We start from the raw sequence: 20,305 nt of genomic DNA, 5'->3' as shown, positions 1-20,305 counted from the left end.
CTCGAGCTTATCAATCCACTAGAAGGCGAGTTGGAAATTTTGAACCCTATCCTGACCATATAACATGAAGCTTGAACCTAGCCCTAATGAGAAGGTTGGTCAGGAACCAGGTTGAGCTTAACATTTGTAAAGCCAAGCTGGCTACTCTATAGTAATACTTTGAGTTGATTCTGATTCTTATTCTACTTCTTTCACATGTTGAAATATATCTAACAAGCAAGATAAGGATGCCCGACGAGGTTGATCGTTGATCGACGATGTGCTGCCTAAGCTGATACGACATACACCGACGATAATCGAAACCATTTGAAATGACCTCTGATCATGAAACGGATCATGCCAGCACAATTAGAATGACGAAATTTCTCAAATGAGATATCTCGCAAGCTGATCAAGTGAAAGCGGCCAAAAACATCATATTAAATGCACGTAGATATATGACATTCCTTTAATGATCTCACAACTTTAACGAACGAGTCGACGATCATTCTAAACAGATATTTATCTATTAAATATTTAAAATAAAAATAATATTATTTTAATTATTAAATTGTATTATATTATATTTAAATTATTCATATATATATATATATATATGAATTATAAAAAAATTGGAATGTTCTCCTGTCCTTTTGATTGCAGCTATGATGACATCTTTGCCTTTCATTTTTGGTTATTTGAAAAGAGTAAGATTAGGCACAAGAGGAAATCAATTAATCAAAAGCTATACCCTAATTTTATTCACTCAAAACTCTCCATTCTTCTCACCCAACCAGCCCTCACGCTCTTTTTTTTTGTTTCACACTCCAAAACCCAGCCCTCCCCACTCGACTTCTACATGCGACTTCCCAGCCCGACCGACTCCAGGCCACCAACACCGTCTCTCTAGCCGCCTAGGTGCCGCCAACCTTCTAAACCGCTGTCTTCCCAACTCTAGCTCGCTGTCTCTGTCCGCTCATGTCGCCATTCAATCTGGTTTCTTCTTTCCACTTCTCTCTCTCTCTCTCTCTCTCTCTCTCTCTCTCTCTCTCTCTCTCTCTTCTTTCTCTCCATTCCTCCATTTCTCTTTGAAATCCCTCTTCCTCTTATTTCATCATCTTGCTGATGACATGAAAGCATCCAAAGAAATTTGCAATAAGTTTGTTTGTTTTCTTCATTGTGTTTCAATTTCACTTTTTGCTAGTACATATGAGGTGTTTGTTAGATTTCATTTTAAAATATTTTCTTGTCTTCCATTGATGCCACCTCATAGCTACCAAATCCACCACCAAAAATCACTTTATTGATTACCTTCTTCATTGTATTTTTTTGAAGTGATTGTAAAGTCACCCTAGCGATGACCATGTTGACAAAAAATATTAACCGAATGGGATTCTATATAAATAAAACATTCTCAAACCCTGAAGAAAATGCAAGAATTTTATAAGTGACTTCAGCGTCACCATAATGATGACTTTGTTGATAGAAAATCTTAACCGGAGGGAACCCTATGCTCATAATATATTGAACTATAATGCAAAATATAGATATATTTAATGTGACTTTAGTGTCACCTTGATGATGGCCGTGTTAAATGTGAATCTCAATCCGAGGGATCTACATAAATTTTTTTTTTAAAAACTCCTTAAATCCCAAAGTTAATTGTTAGGGGACCCAAGTTTAATTAAAATATCAAATCTAATATTCTTCAAAATTCTAAATATTCAAGTGAAATTGAACACCTAAAAAATCTATAGCTAAAATTCATCTGCCTTTTCGCAACAAGTTTGTCATGGGCGGTAAATTTGAAAATAACATCAGCTCACAAAGAGCGAATGTTATGTTAGATATATCGCTAAGATTGATTCTCAAACCATCTTTTTCCAATAAGGACGTGGCACGTATCTTCTAATTGATGGTTTTGCCGCCAAATGACACAAATGATTATGACTAGGGCTCTTTAACCGGGTGATTTTGTCGCTAAATATTACCACTAAATTATGGTCATGACCAGAGCATGTATGATCCCCATTGTTGGCTTAAATTCTTGAGTAATGAATCATACGGTATATTTGATATGCACAGCCCTTTTTTTGCTAATGTTGACTCAAACATGTCATCTTAGGCAAACATTTACTACAAGTCTACAAGATACCCTTCGATGATGCAAACTATGACTATCAACAAGGATCTTTAGATTAGTTTGAATCGACTACCTCTTTTGACTAAGTAGACTATGGATCATAACAGTCATGGACTACAGAACCATGAGATATTGATCGGGCCCGTCATCTTTCTCCCATCATCCACTTTAAATATATCGTGAAAAATTTCAAATTTTGGAAACCCTAAGAATCCAATTTCCAAACTCTGAAAACTACTGCTAATATATGCTGGGTACTTCGTGCATGTCTAATGACTAGCCTTAATCGAAATTGCTCTCTCGTTACCAGGAGGGTAATTAAGTATAGGGGCTTACGCCTATAGAAAACTAGACCTCATATCATAATATACTCACAAAATGAGAGCAAAATCTCTTGATGGTGTCTTATCTAAAATCAATCTACCTTTTAAAAATTTAACTTGGAATCTAATTCATTAAAACTCTCCTAGTTAACAAAAAAAGGGCTAGGTGCGGATTTTCGTAGCCCACATCACACTGCTTATTTCCATTATTGCATGTGGTTTGTAAAAACTTATTTATTGCTATAGTAAATTATCTGGATTATGGTGCCTTTATTTATGCATTATATTATGAACCTTTTTTATACTGCTTTTATGAGCTATTTTTCCCCCTCAAATAACCATGCAGTCTTTGAATTTAAAACGTTGTTTTCATGGAAATCCTTTTTGTGCATCTCCTTAGCAAAATATGCATTAATCAGCAGAGTTCTGAATGATCAAATACCGAACTATGCTTTTGCTTATGTGAGAGGAAAGTCATCTAATATTGTGACAGACAGCAACTTGTCGATTGACCAATTTTGTATACATTTTTATATAAATCAATACTAGGTGTTGCCTTCATTTTGAATTATAGATATGAATTTATTTACTTATGAACAACTGTATTCTAGCTTTCTCAACAAGAATTTGTTGAATTCAGATTGATCGAATTGCACGTGTGGCTTTTGAGATCGCTCGAAAGCGACAGAGCAAACTATGCTCCGTTGACAAAGCAAATGTTTTGGAGGTACCGTTCTAGTGTGCTATTTTTCCAATCAATCTAACTTTTTTGGCTGTATCTGTGCAAATGCATGCGATAATCTAAGTAGGAAAAAAAGAAGAAAGAAATCTGCATATCAAAAACATACCAAGAAATGAACATATAACAATAACATTATGGGAAAATGCATGTTGTTTTGTATTGACTTGTTAATGAGTTGCATATCAAAAAATTATTAATTCAAGTGCTCGGCAAGTGCCAACCTCTTTTTTTCTACCCTTTTTTAGCTGCTGCACTTAAATCTTCACTATTTTCAAGTTTTTCTTAGTACATTTGTGATGATGCTTATGAATTTTGGCAGGCATCCATGCTTTGGAGGAAAAGAGTGAACGAAATTGCATCAGAATACTCTGATGTACAACTCTCTCACATGTATGTTGATAACGCAGCAATGCAATTGATTCGAGATCCAAGACAGGTTTTTCCTCCATGTCAATTATTCTTATGTTTATTCTATACAATGAACATATATTGCTTCGGTTGGGATGGCTTTTTTACTGCTTTTTGAAGCAGCTTTTTTATACAAAAAATTTAAATTTTATTCTTAAAAGTTGCTTCAAGAAACAGTAAAAAACTCATCCCAAACAAAACTTTTGATGATTTATTTAAACCTGAAAATATTAACTCACTGCAGTTCGATACGATAGTTACAAACAACATCTTTGGTGATATATTATCTGATGAGGCTTCCATCATTACTGGAAGTATCGGAATGCTTCCCTCTGCTAGTGTCAGTGAATCGGTATGCTAAATCATTAATGTTCATTAAGATTTTCCTATGATGTTGAAGAAATGAATTTTCCCAACGGACCTGCTTGACATTTTAACATTTATATTTCTCAGGGACCTGGTCTTTTTGAACCAATTCATGGGTCAGCTCCTGATATTGCAGGGCAGGTTAAACTCTTAAATCATTTTCTTGTATGTAACTTGTTTTGATTTAATCCATAAAAGGATGAAACTTTTGTGCTTGCTTTGCAGGACAAAGCAAATCCATTAGCGACGGTGCTCAGCGCTGCCATGTTATTGCGATATGGTCTTGGTGAAGAGAATGCTGCAAGGAGGATTGAGGCTGCTGTGATAGAAACACTTAATAAAGGTTTTCGAACTAGTGATATACATTCTTCTGGAATGGTAATGGATTTTTTTTTTATTGACATCCACCTCCCTTTTTTTTTCTATGAAAAAAACTTAGTTTTGTTACAGAAATTAAGATTTTTTTTATGTGTTTTAAGGTGCTTGTGGGTTGCAAGAGAATGGGAGAGGAAGTACTGAAATCTGTGGATTCAAAGAATCCCATTGTTGCTATAAGCTGAGATAAGTTACTTACAGGTAACAATTCTGCGGGGAAGAATCTTATTGTTGAATTATGTTTTCTTGATTTATGTCATCTGTTATTGTTGGAATGATCCTGATTGATATCTTTCTACTGTAAGAGCTAAGTAATGAATGAATTTTTGTAGGCAGTAGTTTTCTATGAATAAAAAGGTAATAATCCACTTTTGGTTATTGAGATTTAATGGATATTTGAACTCTAGGGAGTGTTGATTTTACATAAACTAACTTGCAAAGTAAATAATTTTTTTTTTTTTTGCTGAAAGTTATTTTCTGTCAATATTGAGAGATTTATTTGGTATATGGTAACATTCTTAAAGAGTGATGAATAGGTTGCCTTTCTTCTCTTATATTAGGTTAAAATAGCTTTTTTTAATTCTAAGTTCAGAAGAATGTGTCATTTACTTTTCCTTTACACAGCTCATCTTAACCTGTTTGTTGAGAGCTTAGACTTTCAACTAAGAGATCTTGATTTCGAGTCTTTGTGTATGCGTTGTGTGTGTGAGTTTGTCTTAAATGGCCTAAATGTCCCAAAAAAACTTTTCCTTCATTTGTACTATGATATGCTTGCATGACCAGTCTAATTGTTAGCAACCCTACGCCCTTTGTCCCCTTCATCTACACCACTATGATGACCCTCACGGATAAATTATTACGTGCGGAGTCTAGATGTAGAGTTACATTCGGATATTTGAGTTTATATAGTATATACACATTGTGTATAAAAGTACACTACTTCTGTACACTATGTATACGTTCGGAATCCGCACATAATAATTTCTCCATCAAAAGATAGTGTATTTCATTTTGTAGTAAACCAAATATAAAAAAGAGATTTCATTGATTTAATTTACTCTTAGTTTTAAGAAATAAAAATATAGATGTTCAGTTTACATTATATTTGATATACACATTATCAAAATAATTGCAACCAAATATTCATTTGAGAAAAAAAAGCGCTAAAGAACTGATTGAGGAACATTCAAAGAGAACTGATTGATATACTGTATTGTGTGACGTGATGGTTCCTGATTGACTTCCGAACATGTTTGAGCGTATTAATCTTTTTTTTTTTTTTTTTAAGACTGGAACATCAAAAATTAGGCTTTTAAATTATTGAGTTGTCAATCTTTCAGTGGTGATTTTAGTAAATATGAGTATTTTTTTTTTAATATTTCTATTTTGTATTATAGATTATATTATTTTGATGGAGATTTAATGCAGAGTTAAATAGAATATGACTTTATTATAATCCTAATCTAATAGGACTTGAATCTTGTTGCAATATGAGTTTGAATCCCATATATTTTGGTCTGGAACAATATTTTTAATATGTTTTTTTTCTAATAAAATAAATAATGTATGTATTTTTTTTTTCTATCATGGTTATTTATATAAAATTAAAATTCCCAACATCAGAGAGCAGGTAATTTATACTTTGATTTTCTTTGGTCTTGAATAACTGATTGATCTTGGCAACAAATGGCATATAAAAAAAAGCCAAAATCCAAATTGTACTCTTCCTTCTAGGTGTGGTGTTACTTTTCTAGAAGAATAGCAGATAACATTGCACACAAAATATAATGACTAAGGTTTCATTTGGGATGATTTTTTTATTGTTTAAAATTTTATTTGAAACTGCTTTCTTCTTCCTTAAAACAGTTTTTTTAGTACAAAAATTTTTGTACTAAAAGCTGTTTTAATGAGTATTAAAAAAGCCGTTTCAAATGAATCTTAAATTAGTTTTTTAGTACAAAAATTAATTTTTTATTAAAAAATTATTTTAAAAGGCAGTAAGAAAGTTATCTCCTAAATCAAAATATAACATATTAATTCATAAGATATATATATATATATATATATAACTTTTCAAAAATAAGCGATTTATTTATATCTTATTTTTTTAATTTAAAATTTTAATTTTTTTTAGATATATATCTAAATTTTAAAATCATTTTGATAATATTTTCATAATTTTTTATGTAGCGATTTATTTATATCTTAATTTTTTTAATTTAAAATCATTTTGATACTATTTTCATCATTTTTATGTCAGAATATTTTATAATTTTAATAATTTATTTAAAAAGTTATATGCAAATATCATAATATAATTTGAGCTTAAGAGCTTATTAATCTCAATAAAAATCTAAATAATGAGTAATATCTTTTTTTATTATTATTTTTTCTATATTTGTTAATTTCCAACGTCTCATCTCATGCATGTTATATAAAGAACCTCACGCCTCAGCAAATTTCAATCGATCTCTCTCTCACTCGAATATATAATTTGATCTATGGAACCAGCCATGGCTTCCAAGAAAATCTCTTTTCTCTTCCTCATCTCACTCTACTTCGCCGGCCGCGGTACGACAACCCTCGCCGCTCGCCGTTTGCTCGACTCTCCGGTGGTGGAGTTGCCTCCTCTGCCTTCAATCCCTGCTCTGCCGAAATTCGCGTTTCCTCCACTGCCACACGGCTGGGATCTCCCAAAACCGGCGTGGCCGCCGCTTCCCAAAGTTCCTAGCTTTCCGAAGCCAGCTTTTCCTCCAGTGATCACCGGAGCGAATCCTTTCCCACTTCCACCGTCCGAGTGCCCTCCGCTGCCCAAAGTTCCGAGCTTGCCGAAGCCGGAGGTGCCGCCGTTTCCCAAAGCAATTCCGCCTGTGATCGCCGGAGTTCCGGCTCCCCCGAATCTTCTCCCATTTCCGCCGCCTCTGCCCAAAGCTCCGAACTTGTATTAAATATATGGATCATTTTTTGGTCATATATAATATTTACTATTTAGTGGCATATTTTGAGATTATTTTATGATATAGAGTATTTATTTATCTATGTGTACGCCTTTTAATCATATTTATAGAATATTAATAAAAGCATATTTGTGCTTATGCTTCTTTTTTATTTTGATTTTTTTTATTTTTTTTATTTTTTTATTTTTATCTTTATATTTGTGCTTATGCTTCTGTTAAATTAATTAATAGAAAATAGGTCATTAATGTTGTGCTTAGAAAATTGGGTACACTATGTCTAAATACCTATTCTATTGTAATTTTGTCTTAAATATAATTAATTGGAAAATAGTTCAGAAATAGAAATTTTTGAGAAATAACAAGAAAATAAAGCTAAACTCTTGAATAATGAGATGATTTTTAGTATACAACAACAACGATAATCTCAAGTCTTTATCCCACTAGGTGGGGTCGGATACATGAATCATTTTTCTTCATTGTGTCATGTTGAGAGTTAAATTCTTATTTAGATCTAAAAAAAAAATGTCATTTCTAATATTTTTAATCGAGTCTTTTTATGTATACTTCTACCTTTCTTAACATAAGTCAAATCTAATATATCTACTTTCCTGATTGGGTCATCAGAAGGCCGTCATTTTATGCGACCAAATCATCTACGGCGAAACTCTCTAATTTTATCTTGCACTAAAGCTACTCCAACCTTTTCACGTATATACTCATTTCGTATCATGTCTAAGAGTAAAGCCACTCATCCACCTGAACATTATCATCTCTGCATCACTTAACTTAATATTATGCTTCTGTTTAAATGGTCAACTTTCTACACCATAAAACATTGCAGGTCTAACCACCATCTTAAAGAATTTTTCCTTAAGTTTGAGGGAGACGTTTTCTATCACACAAAAAGCCCGATGCATTCCTCCACTTCAACCATTCAACTTGAATTCTACTAATAATATCCCTGTTTATTTTACCGTCACTCTACGCAATAGACCCAAGATATCGAAAACGTGTGCTCTTATGTAGATCCTCATTATTCTCTCTATACTTCTCCATCAAACCTCTCAATAAATGGATAGCTTCCATAGTAGACTTATCCGGCATGAATCCAAATTGATTTTGAGAAACAATAATATCACGACACAACCTATGCTCCATAACTCTCTCCTATAGTTTTAAAGTATGACACATTAACTTAATTATTCTATAATCACACAATCTAGTGCATCGCCTTTATTTTTAAAAATAGAAATCAACACACTCATTCTCCACTCATCTCACATCTTTTTCGTCTTCAAAATAATATTAAAAATTTATTAAGCCAAGAAATTCTTTCATCTCCTAACCATTTCCACACCTCTATTGGAATATCATCAGGTCTAACAGCTTTTCCAAACTTCATTTTCTTTGAAGCCTCTCTAACTTTAGTTTATGTCAATAAAAACAAAAATCTTTATTTTCATTTATGGTGTTATGATCACTAAAATCAATCACATTCTCATAATATTTATTGAAAACTTTAGAAAAATATCTCATCCACCTTTTTTGAATATCCTCTTTTAATAAAACACTTTTTGATTTTCATCCTTAATATTCTTCACTTGAACTAAATCCTTACTACTTTTATCTCTTTATTTGACTAACTCTTAGTATCTAATATATTATATAAATTATTAAAAACTAAAATCTTTATATCGCATATTGCATTCTTAGTAAATCCTTACATTTTTCAGTGTAATAATTAGAATTTCAATTAAAATTTCAAAGTTAATTGTGCTTTTATAAAAACAATAGTAGGATAGGTGACCTCTTGGAAACTTACATTTTTTTTTTTTTTAATTTTGAATTCGTCAATTTGCTTTGTATGAAATATGAATTTCGAATTATATGAATCGGAAGTTCTAAATCCATCAACAAAGTATTAGTTTCATTCTAATTTTCTTTCAATCAAATACTTAGAAATTTTGAAAAATATATATAGAAAAATTTTATTTGGTTTGCTCTAAACTTTTAATACATAAAGGTAAACATTTCCTAAAGAAATAGAAAAAAAAAATGATTGCTATGAAAAATATATTCTGTATGACGAAAGAAAAAAAAAATGAAAAATTAACCATCAGCAGAAAATTCATTTGATAAATTGTTAAATTAAAAAGTTTTAAAATTAAGTTCAGGATAATCCAAATTTCAATTTTAGCAAATTTATAAAAATATATTTTTTGCCTTTTTTTTTTACTTTTTTTTTTTAAATTTTAGCAAATTTATAGTTTTTACTTTTTTTTTTTTAATTTTAGCAAATTTATAGTCAAATTAGATGCCTTGATGTAGGGCTGTCAAAATCAGGTCACGGGTCTGGTTCGGGCACAATCCAGAATTGACATGTCACTGTTCGACCTGACCCGTTTTTACAAACGGGTCAGTTTTTCAGACCCGAACCCAACCCGCTTTGGGTCTAGATCAACCCAAACTCCAAAAACCGAATCCGACCTGCTTCGGATATATTTTACTAATTTATTTAATTTAATTTATTTAAACATAAATCGAATTAATGTAAGATTTATTTCAATCAATTTAAAATAAATTAAGCTAAATTCAGTTTGGGCAACATGGTTTGTTATTTTTTGGAAATAACATTTACTTATTTCATAACAATCTTTTAAAACCCTCCTAAATCAATTAAAAATGAGTCAAACCGGGTTGATTTCGAGTTTTCTGGTCAACTCGAACCCGACCCAATTTTGCAAATGGGCCAAGATCCTTAACACGAACCCCAACCCGGTTCAGGTTGACCCGAACCCAAAATTTTCGTGTCAAATTTTCGAGTCGTTTCAAATATTGGCGCCCCTATATGGATGATAAGAACTTAATGACTCTCAATAAGCCCAATCAAGCACTTAAAGCATAGTTGAAAAAGTTTGTGATATTAATTAGACGACCAAAATACGCCTACTTATATAGTTGAGATTATTATTAAGATTGCAAAACCATGCACTCATTTGTTTACTTAAAAAATAAATAAATGAACGATCTAATGGAATTGTCCAATATAGTGTTTTGAGATACCAAATCCTAAATTTATGAAATTTCAGTCTAAAAAATTATAAATAGACTCATAGAACCCCATTCTCTTTATGAAGAGGAGCTAGTACCTAGACGTAAAATTGGGGATAATTTGAAGATCTGAATAGCCCAAAGCTCTACATAATGTTCGACTCTAATTTTTTTACAACCAATAATTGTCGTCACCTAGTCAATGTCATCTGACTTTCATTAACTAGAAGTAGGGGTGCAACCGAGTCAAGCCGGCTCGTGAGCCGGCTTGAGCTCGACTCGACAACAGGCTCGACGAGTCGATCTTATCGAGCTCGCGAGTCGAGCTCGAACACAATTTCGAGCTCGGAAGCTTATCGAGCTCGAGCTCGAACAGACAGTTGATCGGCTCGAGAGCTCGTCGAGCAGCTCGTTTCGCTGGAAAAATGAAACTGCGGCGGGCATATGAAATCAGGGAAGCGACCACCGACGCGGGAAAAAGGAAATTACAGCGGGAAAAATGTTGGCGAAGCCGGATAACATGAAAGTTGAAGCTTATCGTTTATTCCATGAAATCAGGGAATCTCCTTCTTCAAGCTTATGTTTATTCAGAATGCATGTGTTTCCTGGAGTTTTGTATCCTTCAAAGAGAGCAGTTTATCTTCGATTGTTCAGCGTCTTTTTTTTTTTTTTTTTTTTTGTATTATTCATTGCTCAGACGGACGGTTCTCCGTCCAATTTTTCTCTGTCGTGACGGACTCGATCGCGAGCATCGACGGACGCGACATTGGCGACAGAAGCGGACGCGAGCGGCGATGTCGTGGATGCGACATTGGAGACGATGGGGATGCAAGCGGCGACGAGGGAAGAGACGACGGATGCAGACGTGAGCAGTGACGAGGGAATTTTTTTTTTCTTTGTCGAGTCGAGCTCGAGAGCTCGACGAGCTTTTCTTTTCTCGGTCGAGTCGAGCTCGAGCTCGACTTTTGACAGATGAGCTCGGCTCGAACAACTCCTGACTCGAGCTCGACTCGACTCGTTTACACCCCTAACTAGAAGCCATCTCTAGATTGTCATCATCTGACCTACTTCATCCAACCATCGTTTCCTGACTATCGTCATCACCCTAAACTACTTCTCTAACAATTTCTACTACGTACACAAAAATCAAGCTACTTCTTGTTAACTTTGTAATCTCATATTCTCCAATTGAGCGGAAGAGTGGACCCTATTTATACTAATATTTGACATATGTATATAGTTAAAAAGATTTATAAAAATAATTTAAATACAATCAAAATTAAACCAATAATCTTTAATAATTGAATTATCTTTATCTAAATAAATCAACACTCTATTTCACTTTTACTAAATAAATAATCTCAAATTTATGAATTTTAATTTTTTTTTTATTAAAATATATAAAGAAAGCTAAACAAATCTCCTAAGAGGGTAGAAGGCTGAAATTCAGATTAACAGGCCCAAAAGCCTACAGGTTGTCTCAAAACCCCACTATTGCTAGAAGACTCAGTTAGACTCAATAATTGTCTCGTGATCCGAGCTCGATGAACTAACGAGCTCCTTCTTGTGTAAGTGAGTCAAGCGGATTTGTGAGTCGGCTTAAGCGGAATCAATAAGTGGCTCATGATCCGAACTCGATGAGCTAACGAGCTAAGCTTGAGTCAGCCATGACTCGACTCATTAGCTCGTGAGCCGGCTCACTTAAAAAATAATTAGTATAAGATGAACCTAAAATATATCAACATTCGGGATTTAAAATACAAAGTAGCTAAAATGTGTGAAACTGTTACATCACTTTTTTATATTAAGCAATTCTTGATTATTTTTATTTTAATTTATCATTATTTCATCATTTTATTATAAGAACTATTTAAATCACAATCATTTTCTATTTTTAATAATAAATGAGCCATCTTAAACCGTGAAATAAAGCTTGAGCTTAAATTCGAACCCGAATAATTAATCGAGCTCAAGTTAGGGGCCTATCTTACTATAATATTTGGTTTGATTCATTAAATTAGATAGAGCATTTGTAAATGCTAAATGGTTGGACCACTTTCCTATAGCTCAGGTTCACGTACCTACCTGTGCAACAAACATCTCCTTGGCCCCCAAAGATTGGTCCAACTTGCCTGACTTGAAGGATTTGGTTAGCACTATTTCATGGTGGGTTCGGACCATGATTTCTCTAAGGTTTTTTTTTTTTTTTGGTAGTTACCTCTGCTTTGATTGGGACTTTTTCTTCTCCTCCTGTGGCTTCACCCAAGCTTGATTTTGGCTGTTAGGATTCTAGTTTGCTGAAATCAATCTCTCTCCTTGTTGTGTCTTGGATTCAAAATTTGGAAGTTCGACGTCAGTCGGCGGCCGAGTGGAAGTCCAGTGCGAGTTGGTGGTCGGGCAGAAAATACACGTTAGTTGATGGCCGGGCATAAATCTATCATCAGTTGTTGGTGGCCGGGCTGCAATCTGGCATCAGACGGTGGCCGGGTTGAAGTCTAGCGGTGATCGAGGAGGAGTTTGGTGGCAAGAGAGCTCTTCCTTTTCTTTCTGCTCGGGACCCCCAAATGAGAAATGAGGGGTCTATTTATAATTTTCTTAGAGTGATATGACCAAAAAATAGAAGAAAAATCAAGGATAAATTGAGAGTGGTTTGAATGGATCACCAATGTTAATTCTATTGATTATGGACAATTTATCAGACATTTGAATGTCTTACTGATATCAGAATTTGGCGTTCTTGCTCTCATTGTATTCGTCTCGTCGAGCCGCTCGATTCGACTATAAGCATGTTATGTTTGAAAACTATTTGGTATTCCAAATTATGATTTGAACCTTCGAAACGTTCTTCGGGTCTTTGATTTGGACTCATTTTGGCTAGGATTGAGTCGAATTTGGTGTCGTTGAATTCATATTTTCGAGACGTTCAGTTCAACTATAATTTAACTAAAATCAGAGTTCAAATGATCCCCGATATAATTCTCAAAGTTTCCAACTTGATTTTGCCTCGAGATTCGTCCCCGATCAACTTTTTTTTTTTTGCCGATATACCACCCCTGATTTGATCTTTCTTTTACGGGCTCCGGGCAATGTTGCTTCAGCCCAAACAGCATCATAGCCACCACTGGCTTTCTGCCTTTCTTCCCTTTTTTTGCATGTCCAAATTCACTCGATTCTGCACCCATCCCGCCCTGCTCTGTAGCTTCAGCTACTCTGAAAACACATTGCATCTTTAAATAGCTCTATTGCCTCTTATTTCCATATGAGAAACTCGGAAAGGTAGAAACAAAAAATGAATGTGTAGAGCCCATTTCCTGTTTCTGAACTATTCAGAAACAGGAAGAAACAGTGGCAGCACAGAGAAACCATCAGAGCACATGCCGTCGCCCACAGCGCAAACAGTGCTCGGCTTCCCAATTCCACAATTAAATGGATTCAGAAATGGCGAGCACTCTCTATGATGCAACAGTATAATCGTACGAGACTAATGTAGATGGCCAGCAAAAATGACGAGCCATTATTCTTATGCCTGTACACGTTTAACATTATCTGAAGGCTGAGCAATTTTGTTTTGGAGTTGGACGATAGGAAGAAGATATACGCATCCTTTTTATAACATTTTTCAGATTTGTGAATATTGCCATAGATATATCATCAAAGAATTTTTTTGATGGGGGACGAATCTCGAAGCAAAATTAAGTTGGAAATTTCTAAAATTAAATTGCAAATTATATGAACTCAGATTTCAGTAAACTTAAAGTAGAATTGAACGTCGACACCAAATTCAACTCAATATTAGCCCAAATGAATCTAAATCAAAGACCCAAAGCACATTTGGAGTGTTCAAACTACAATTTGGATTACCAAATGGTTTCTAAATGTGACATGCTTATATTCGAATCGAGCGGCTCAACGAGACGAATCCAATGAGCCCAACGAGTCGAATTGTGAAATCATTAGGACCTTCAAATGCCCAATAAACTGTCTATCAATGGATTCAACGACCGTTTATTTAAACCATTTCCAATTTACTCTTGATCTTCTGCCTATTTATTGGTCATGTCACTCTTAGAAAACTATAAATAGACCCATCATTTATCATGAGAGGGGACCCAAGCAAGAAGAGAATAAAAAGAAGATAAAAGAAGGAAGAGAGCTTTCTTGCCACTGGACTCCTCCTCGACCACCACTGGACTTCTACCCAGTAGCTGACCAATGTCGGAGTTCTGCCTGGTCGCCAACTGAAGCCGAAATTCTGCCCAGCTGCCGACTAACGCCAGAGTTCTGCACGACAGTACTCGACTAACGTCGTATTTCTGTCTGACTGTCAATTGAAGATGGATTTTAGCCCGACCACCAAATGTCGCCGAATTTCCGATCTCCGTTTATAATTGAATTTCTACCCGAGAGTTTATTATTATAATCTGATCATCCTCAATTTCAGGAACGAGTCAGTCACTTGTAATCTAAGTAAACACTATTGAAATCCTTTCAAATGGACGTGACTCCATGATTTTTCCCTTTTCAGGGTTTCCACGTAAAAATTATATTGTTATATTTTTCTTCTATTTGTGTGCCGGATATCCGTACAATGCTGAGACGAAAATTTTCTAACTATATCGCCTCATATATTCTAGCATGCAACAACCGCTAAGGCATTAACCTTATGGTTCATGACTGTTTGGTTTAATATTACATGAATAAGAACTTTAATGGAGAGAGCCTCAGCTCCAAAAAGATGTATTTCACATTTCTTCACGTTGCCCTAACTACAAGAAATATTCAGACAGCCTAATAATCCAAACTAACAACCTAATGCCAACAAAAAAGGCTCATTACAATCTTTACTTCCTAATATCATGTCTCTTAGCAAAGGTAAAATGAGACTTCAACACAAATGAACCCAAATTGTAACATAAAAAAGAAAGAAGGGTTTTCAAAAGATTTCTAAGTTTCATATCATAATGAATTTTAGATTTCCTTAAATTTTTTATGTAATATATGTTTTGTATAATCATTAAAAATAAATTTCATGAATATAAAATCAATGCTAATGAATTTTTTATCTGAAAATTTAACTCGAATTTGTGAACACTGAATATCAAGTGTGGCAGTGTCAAGTTTAGGCAATGTACCTGAGTTGTTACATGGAAGTAAATTTTTAACAATTTTTTGTGAATATTATTTTTTGGTTTTTATAATTATTATTCTAAAGATCTGATTGTTAAAATAATTTCTGTCCACACACGACATATGTTTCTGAAACTATGAAAAAAATTAACTTTCTAAAAAGCAGAGTTAAGAAAAACTGAAAAAAAAAGTAAGCGAAGTACAAGATTATTGACAATTTTTTAATGAGCAGCTTTTTGTCTAATACTGATTTCTTTTTGTCTTCTCCTTAAACACTGGTTTGCTCAAATTTGAGAGATTTGATGTTTTAAAATAGTTATTATAATTAGTTTATAATAAATTTTTTATCGAAATTTCGTATGGAAACAGTGCTCGCAGCCTCGCATCACGGGATAATCTTCAAGTTACTTTCTGGTAAATGGAATAACGAAGTCTTCCTACCTAGCCCGAGGCACCATCTACGCATAAGCACATGGAAAACAGTGAAGGCTCAATTCGCGCACATGCAACGGTCCTCTGAGAAGGCCGGGGGCAAGGCGATAGATCAAAGAAGAAAAATGCATTTATGGAAATATTTGATAGACATGTTCAAGGGAAAAGCTAACAGTTAAATCTCAGAAAACGATGGAGCTCACAGAGCCCGGGAAGAAGAACAGGGGATCCTGCAAGAAGCGAGGAGAACAGCCAAAAAAAACCCTCCCTGAAGGACTAATATTTACAATAAAAACCAAATAGAAGAGTTGGATTTGAAAACAAATAGATGCAAACAAACAAGTCAGAGTGATTTTTGTTCCCGGGTTTCAGTGAGTTTTTTTTTTTTTTTTGTAGGGAATCACTTACCTAATCAATTCCTGGGTACTGCTTTCTCGCACTTCGTTTTGGCGAAGCCGTTCTTTGCTGCGGATGAGCCCTCTTTCTCCTTCTTCTGGGGAGCAAAGAGCTGACCGAAGTCGAACACAGAAATCGACTTGGCCGAACCGCGGAGAGTGCACACGGGAACATTGAGAACCGGCGTAACCATTACATTGGTGGAGTAGGATCGCTCCATTCCACGCGGTCGAGGTCGGAAGCCTCCATTAAAGGTACTCGGACTGCTTGAGCTTCTCTCCAGTCCCTGGAAAATAACTTTTCCTGATGCATTAAGACGCGGGCTGTCCACTGATGACCCCCGAGGTGAGGGTCGATCGCCTGGTTCTCGAGAGGGCCGTATAGTGCTCCGGCCAACTCTCACTGCCATTGGGCCATCCGTGGCTGATTCCGGAACCCGCACGGTCTTGTTGCCTTCCGCAGGCAATGCAGGAGGACGACGAATCTTCAGCGATCTAGTATTTGCGACCCTATACCGAGGCGGATTATGGCACAGCGAGATGGGTGCTGGATTAATCTTTTCAGAATCGAGGGATAAACGTGGGAGATCCTCAGGGTCAGCGCCAGAGGAGGATGAAGAGGAGAGTGAAACGCGAGCTGAAATGGATGCCGACTCCGAATCGGAGTCCCGGAGTAGTGGAAGGTTAAGTGAGGAGTCGCTCGAGGAAGACTTGGGATTTCGGTGAAGAAATAGTTTCAGTGATTTTCCGTTGGAACCCTTGGAAGTTGTGGGCGAGGCATTCTGACGCTCAGGCTTTGAGCTCTGCGCTTTCTTCAAGCCAAGCAACTCCTTCCACCGGCTCGAACACCTGGGCGCCTTGGGCGAAAAAGCATAAAGATCAGGACCATTGATCTCCACCCTGCGCCACAAACTAATCGGCACCGGTGACCTGACATCCGCAGGGCTCCTCTTCGCGGGCCTAGTCGGAGCAAGCTGGAGCGGAATCAGCTTCCCGTCGGAAAATAGCTCGTCAGCGGTAAGCATTTTTACGGTATCGTCAAGCCGGAATTCAAATTCGACAAAATCCTTCCCAGATCTTTCCAGATCCGCCTTCCCGTCGTCATTCCTACCTCGATCATCCGCCAAGTCACGGCTGAATGAGATCCTCGGGCTCAGCCAGCCCGATGAAGCGTACGGAAGCGTGCAATCGATAAAATTCTCCGGCAACACTCCCACATTGTCGATGCAGGCCGACGCACTCATTGAACATCAATCGGGAGATGAACAAACACTCCCGCCGGATCGATCTCGCGATCAAGAAGCTGAGTTGAAAGAGAACTCAGAACAGAAAACAAAAATTATGAAATGCAGTAATTCGGCGCGGCTGGGTTCGTTTATATAGAGGCGGATTGATTTGGCCATTTGGGTGCCGAACCACTTTAACAGGTTAGAGCAGGTCCAGCACGTGACAATGCATCTGGAAAATGAAATGGATACGTAATTGGGTTAAATCATTGATTTGCCATACGAATTATAAAATCAGAGAAAAAATTGAGTCACATATTATAATCAAAATAGACTTTTATTTCACATTTGACATAGAGATTTAAATTGGAGAGATTTTTTAGACTTAGAAGAATCATTAATGATTTCTAGCAAGTCTTTGTCGACAAAAGTCATTGTTAGCTTTCCCGTTGATCGAAACCGAGAGCCACCGATTCTGTCATCTCCTATTAACGAACACTATCATCTACAATGAATTGAGTATCTTCAAGTTCCATTAATCGACATTTGACTTCAGTCATTGTCCAATCACCATCAATCGCATCAAATATGAGTCACTCCATCGAGAAATTATTATTTGCAGTCATCGGACCATCTGGAGGCAAATCAGAATGAGCCATATAACTCAGTATACAGCAAAATGATGACATGACGCATTCTGATTTGCTTCCGAATGGAATCCAGTTAATGCGCGTAATAATTTCTCCGCTCTACCGTCTTCTCTTACCTTCAAAGAATATTAGAATAGCATACTCACAATTTGTTATTTTGCTCTCTCAAATTAAGGAGATATTCGAACTCTTCCAAGTTCCAACACTAAACTCTCATCATCCAAAATTGGGTTGTGTTTTCTAATTCATAATGGAACCTCAAATTAAATTATTTATTTATTTCAGTGTTAATATTATCACATAAAAATAACTAATTACTCACATTATATATATATATATATATGTGTGTGTGTGTGTGTGTTTTCTTATTGTTTTTAAGAAATTTTTATGTTAGGAAAAAAAATTATAGTAGCTTTAAAAAATTTTATTTTCATTATAACAATTTTATAACCAACTTTTCATAAATTTATGGTCTTCCCAAACAAACCCTCAATTATTTATAAATACTATTTATAAGCAAAATAGTAGAGGTATTAATTCTTGTTTCAACTTTTATCTTAATAGGCTGGTTAATTAATTAAAATAAAAGTTCATATGTTTCTAATTTTTTTTTTTTATCTTATAAAAATTATGATATGCTCTTAATATTTTTTATATTTTTATTTTTCTAAAATATTAATTTTATAAGTTTTTAATAATTTGAAATTTAACTTTAAATTATCTTATCGGATCAAATTTTTAATGCCTGGCTAGTAACTAGATAACGTGCATTGTTTGGCTAGGCTAGTGTAGTAATGGGGATGTGAGAAATTATTTTTATTATATTTTTCCCCAAAAAAAAAATAGGGAAATTAATAATTACAATGAAGTCAATGGTTCCATTCTTTTGAGGTTGGTAGGCATTGGTTATCTATGGCTGTTCTAAAAGAAATAAATGCTGCATCAAGTAGGAATTAAAAATAATAATAATAATAAAATCATAAAAGCCATAGATAATTTGTGATATCTTTCTCATTTTCTTATTTTTTAGAACGAAATGATAATTTTTATTTGGCTATTTAGTATAATAAAAATTTATACCAAATAAAATATTAGACTTCATTTTGAACAACTTTTTTATTGCTTTTTGGACAGCTTGCTAAAATAAAAAAAAAAATTAGTTTTAAAATTTTTTTTTACTAAAAAAAGCTTTAAAAAGCAATAAAAAAACTGTCCAAAACGAAGTCTAATGTTTTATTTGGTATGACTTTCTTATTGTTTGTTACTATTTTTTAAAGCAATTTTTTAATATAATTTTTTTTAACTATAAATTTTGGAGCTAAAAAGCTATGGTTTAACGTCTTGGAATATATGGTTTAACGTCTTATCATTGTACGAATATTCAGCACACAAGCAGATAAGAGAGGGGGTGAAACATTCATAAGAGACACCATAGTTTTTACGTGGAAAACCCCTGAAAAGTGGAAAAAATCAAGGGGCCTGCCCCAGTTTGAATGAATCCACTAATATTTGCAGTCGATTACAAATGAGGCACTTCCTTTGGAGAAGGCCTAGTATTGATGTAGCAAATATACATCATATATATTGCATTATATGGTAGGAGTTACATATACATGTTTGTTTAGTCGGAAGGACCGTAGTCGGCAGGAGACCGAGGTTAGAAAGACCATTGTTTGTTAATGGAGGTCGGAAGGGCCATAGTAGACGACGGAGGTCGGAAGGACCGTAGTCGGCAGGAGACCGGGGTCAGAAAGACGTTGTCTGTTGATGGAGGTCGGACGGACCATAGTAGGCGACGGAGGTCGGAAGGACCGTAGTCGGCAGAAGACCGGGGTCAGAAAGACCGTTGTCTGTTAATGGAGGTCAGACGGACCGCAGTAGGCGACGGAGGTCGGAGGGACCGTAGTCGGTAGGATACTGGAGTCATAAAGAATGTTGTCATGTAATGGAGGTCGGAGTGACCGTAGTAGTTGACGGAGGTCGGGAGGACCGTAATCAACAGGAGATTGGGGTCAGAAAGGCCGTTGTTTTGTGATGGAGGTCGGGCGGAGTCCGGGCCTTAAGTCGTGGTCCGGCAGAAGTCCAAACCTCAGGTGGTGGTCTGGCGGAGCAACAGCGTCAGGTGGTGGTC

General features: G+C 35.4%; 3 protein-coding genes across 3 annotated transcripts; 2 read left to right on the top strand and 1 right to left on the bottom strand.

Moving 5' to 3' along the window:
• The first annotated feature begins 3,013 nt into the window (after positions 1 to 3,013).
• LOC110111067 (3-isopropylmalate dehydrogenase 3, chloroplastic-like) lies at positions 3,014 to 4,737 on the top strand. Its single transcript, XM_020842760.2, has 6 exons — positions 3,014 to 3,172; positions 3,507 to 3,623; positions 3,840 to 3,947; positions 4,049 to 4,102; positions 4,187 to 4,339; positions 4,441 to 4,737. The coding sequence occupies exons 2-6, from the start codon at positions 3,513 to 3,515 to the stop codon at positions 4,519 to 4,521; spliced, it is 507 nt and encodes a 168-aa protein (XP_020698419.1). The 5' UTR covers positions 3,014 to 3,172; positions 3,507 to 3,512; the 3' UTR covers positions 4,522 to 4,737.
• Positions 4,738 to 6,849: 2,112 nt separating this feature from the next.
• On the top strand, positions 6,850 to 7,284 carry LOC110111069 (protein PELPK1). Its single transcript, XM_020842762.1, has one exon. The coding sequence runs from the start codon at positions 6,850 to 6,852 to the stop codon at positions 7,282 to 7,284; it is 435 nt and encodes a 144-aa protein (XP_020698421.1).
• An 8,729-nt stretch (positions 7,285 to 16,013) lies between these two features.
• On the bottom strand, positions 16,014 to 17,839 carry LOC110111068. The gene has a single exon (XM_020842761.2). It carries the CDS (start codon positions 17,540 to 17,542, stop codon positions 16,316 to 16,318), a length of 1,227 nt encoding a protein of 408 aa, XP_020698420.1. The 5' UTR covers positions 17,543 to 17,839; the 3' UTR covers positions 16,014 to 16,315.
• Positions 17,840 to 20,305: the final 2,466 nt, after the last annotated feature.

This window comes from Dendrobium catenatum, unplaced genomic scaffold (assembly GCF_001605985.2).
Source record: "Dendrobium catenatum unplaced genomic scaffold, ASM160598v2 fragScaff_scaffold_43, whole genome shotgun sequence".
NCBI lineage: Eukaryota > Viridiplantae > Streptophyta > Magnoliopsida > Asparagales > Orchidaceae > Dendrobium > Dendrobium catenatum.
This window is presented reverse-complemented; position numbering and strand designations above follow the sequence as displayed.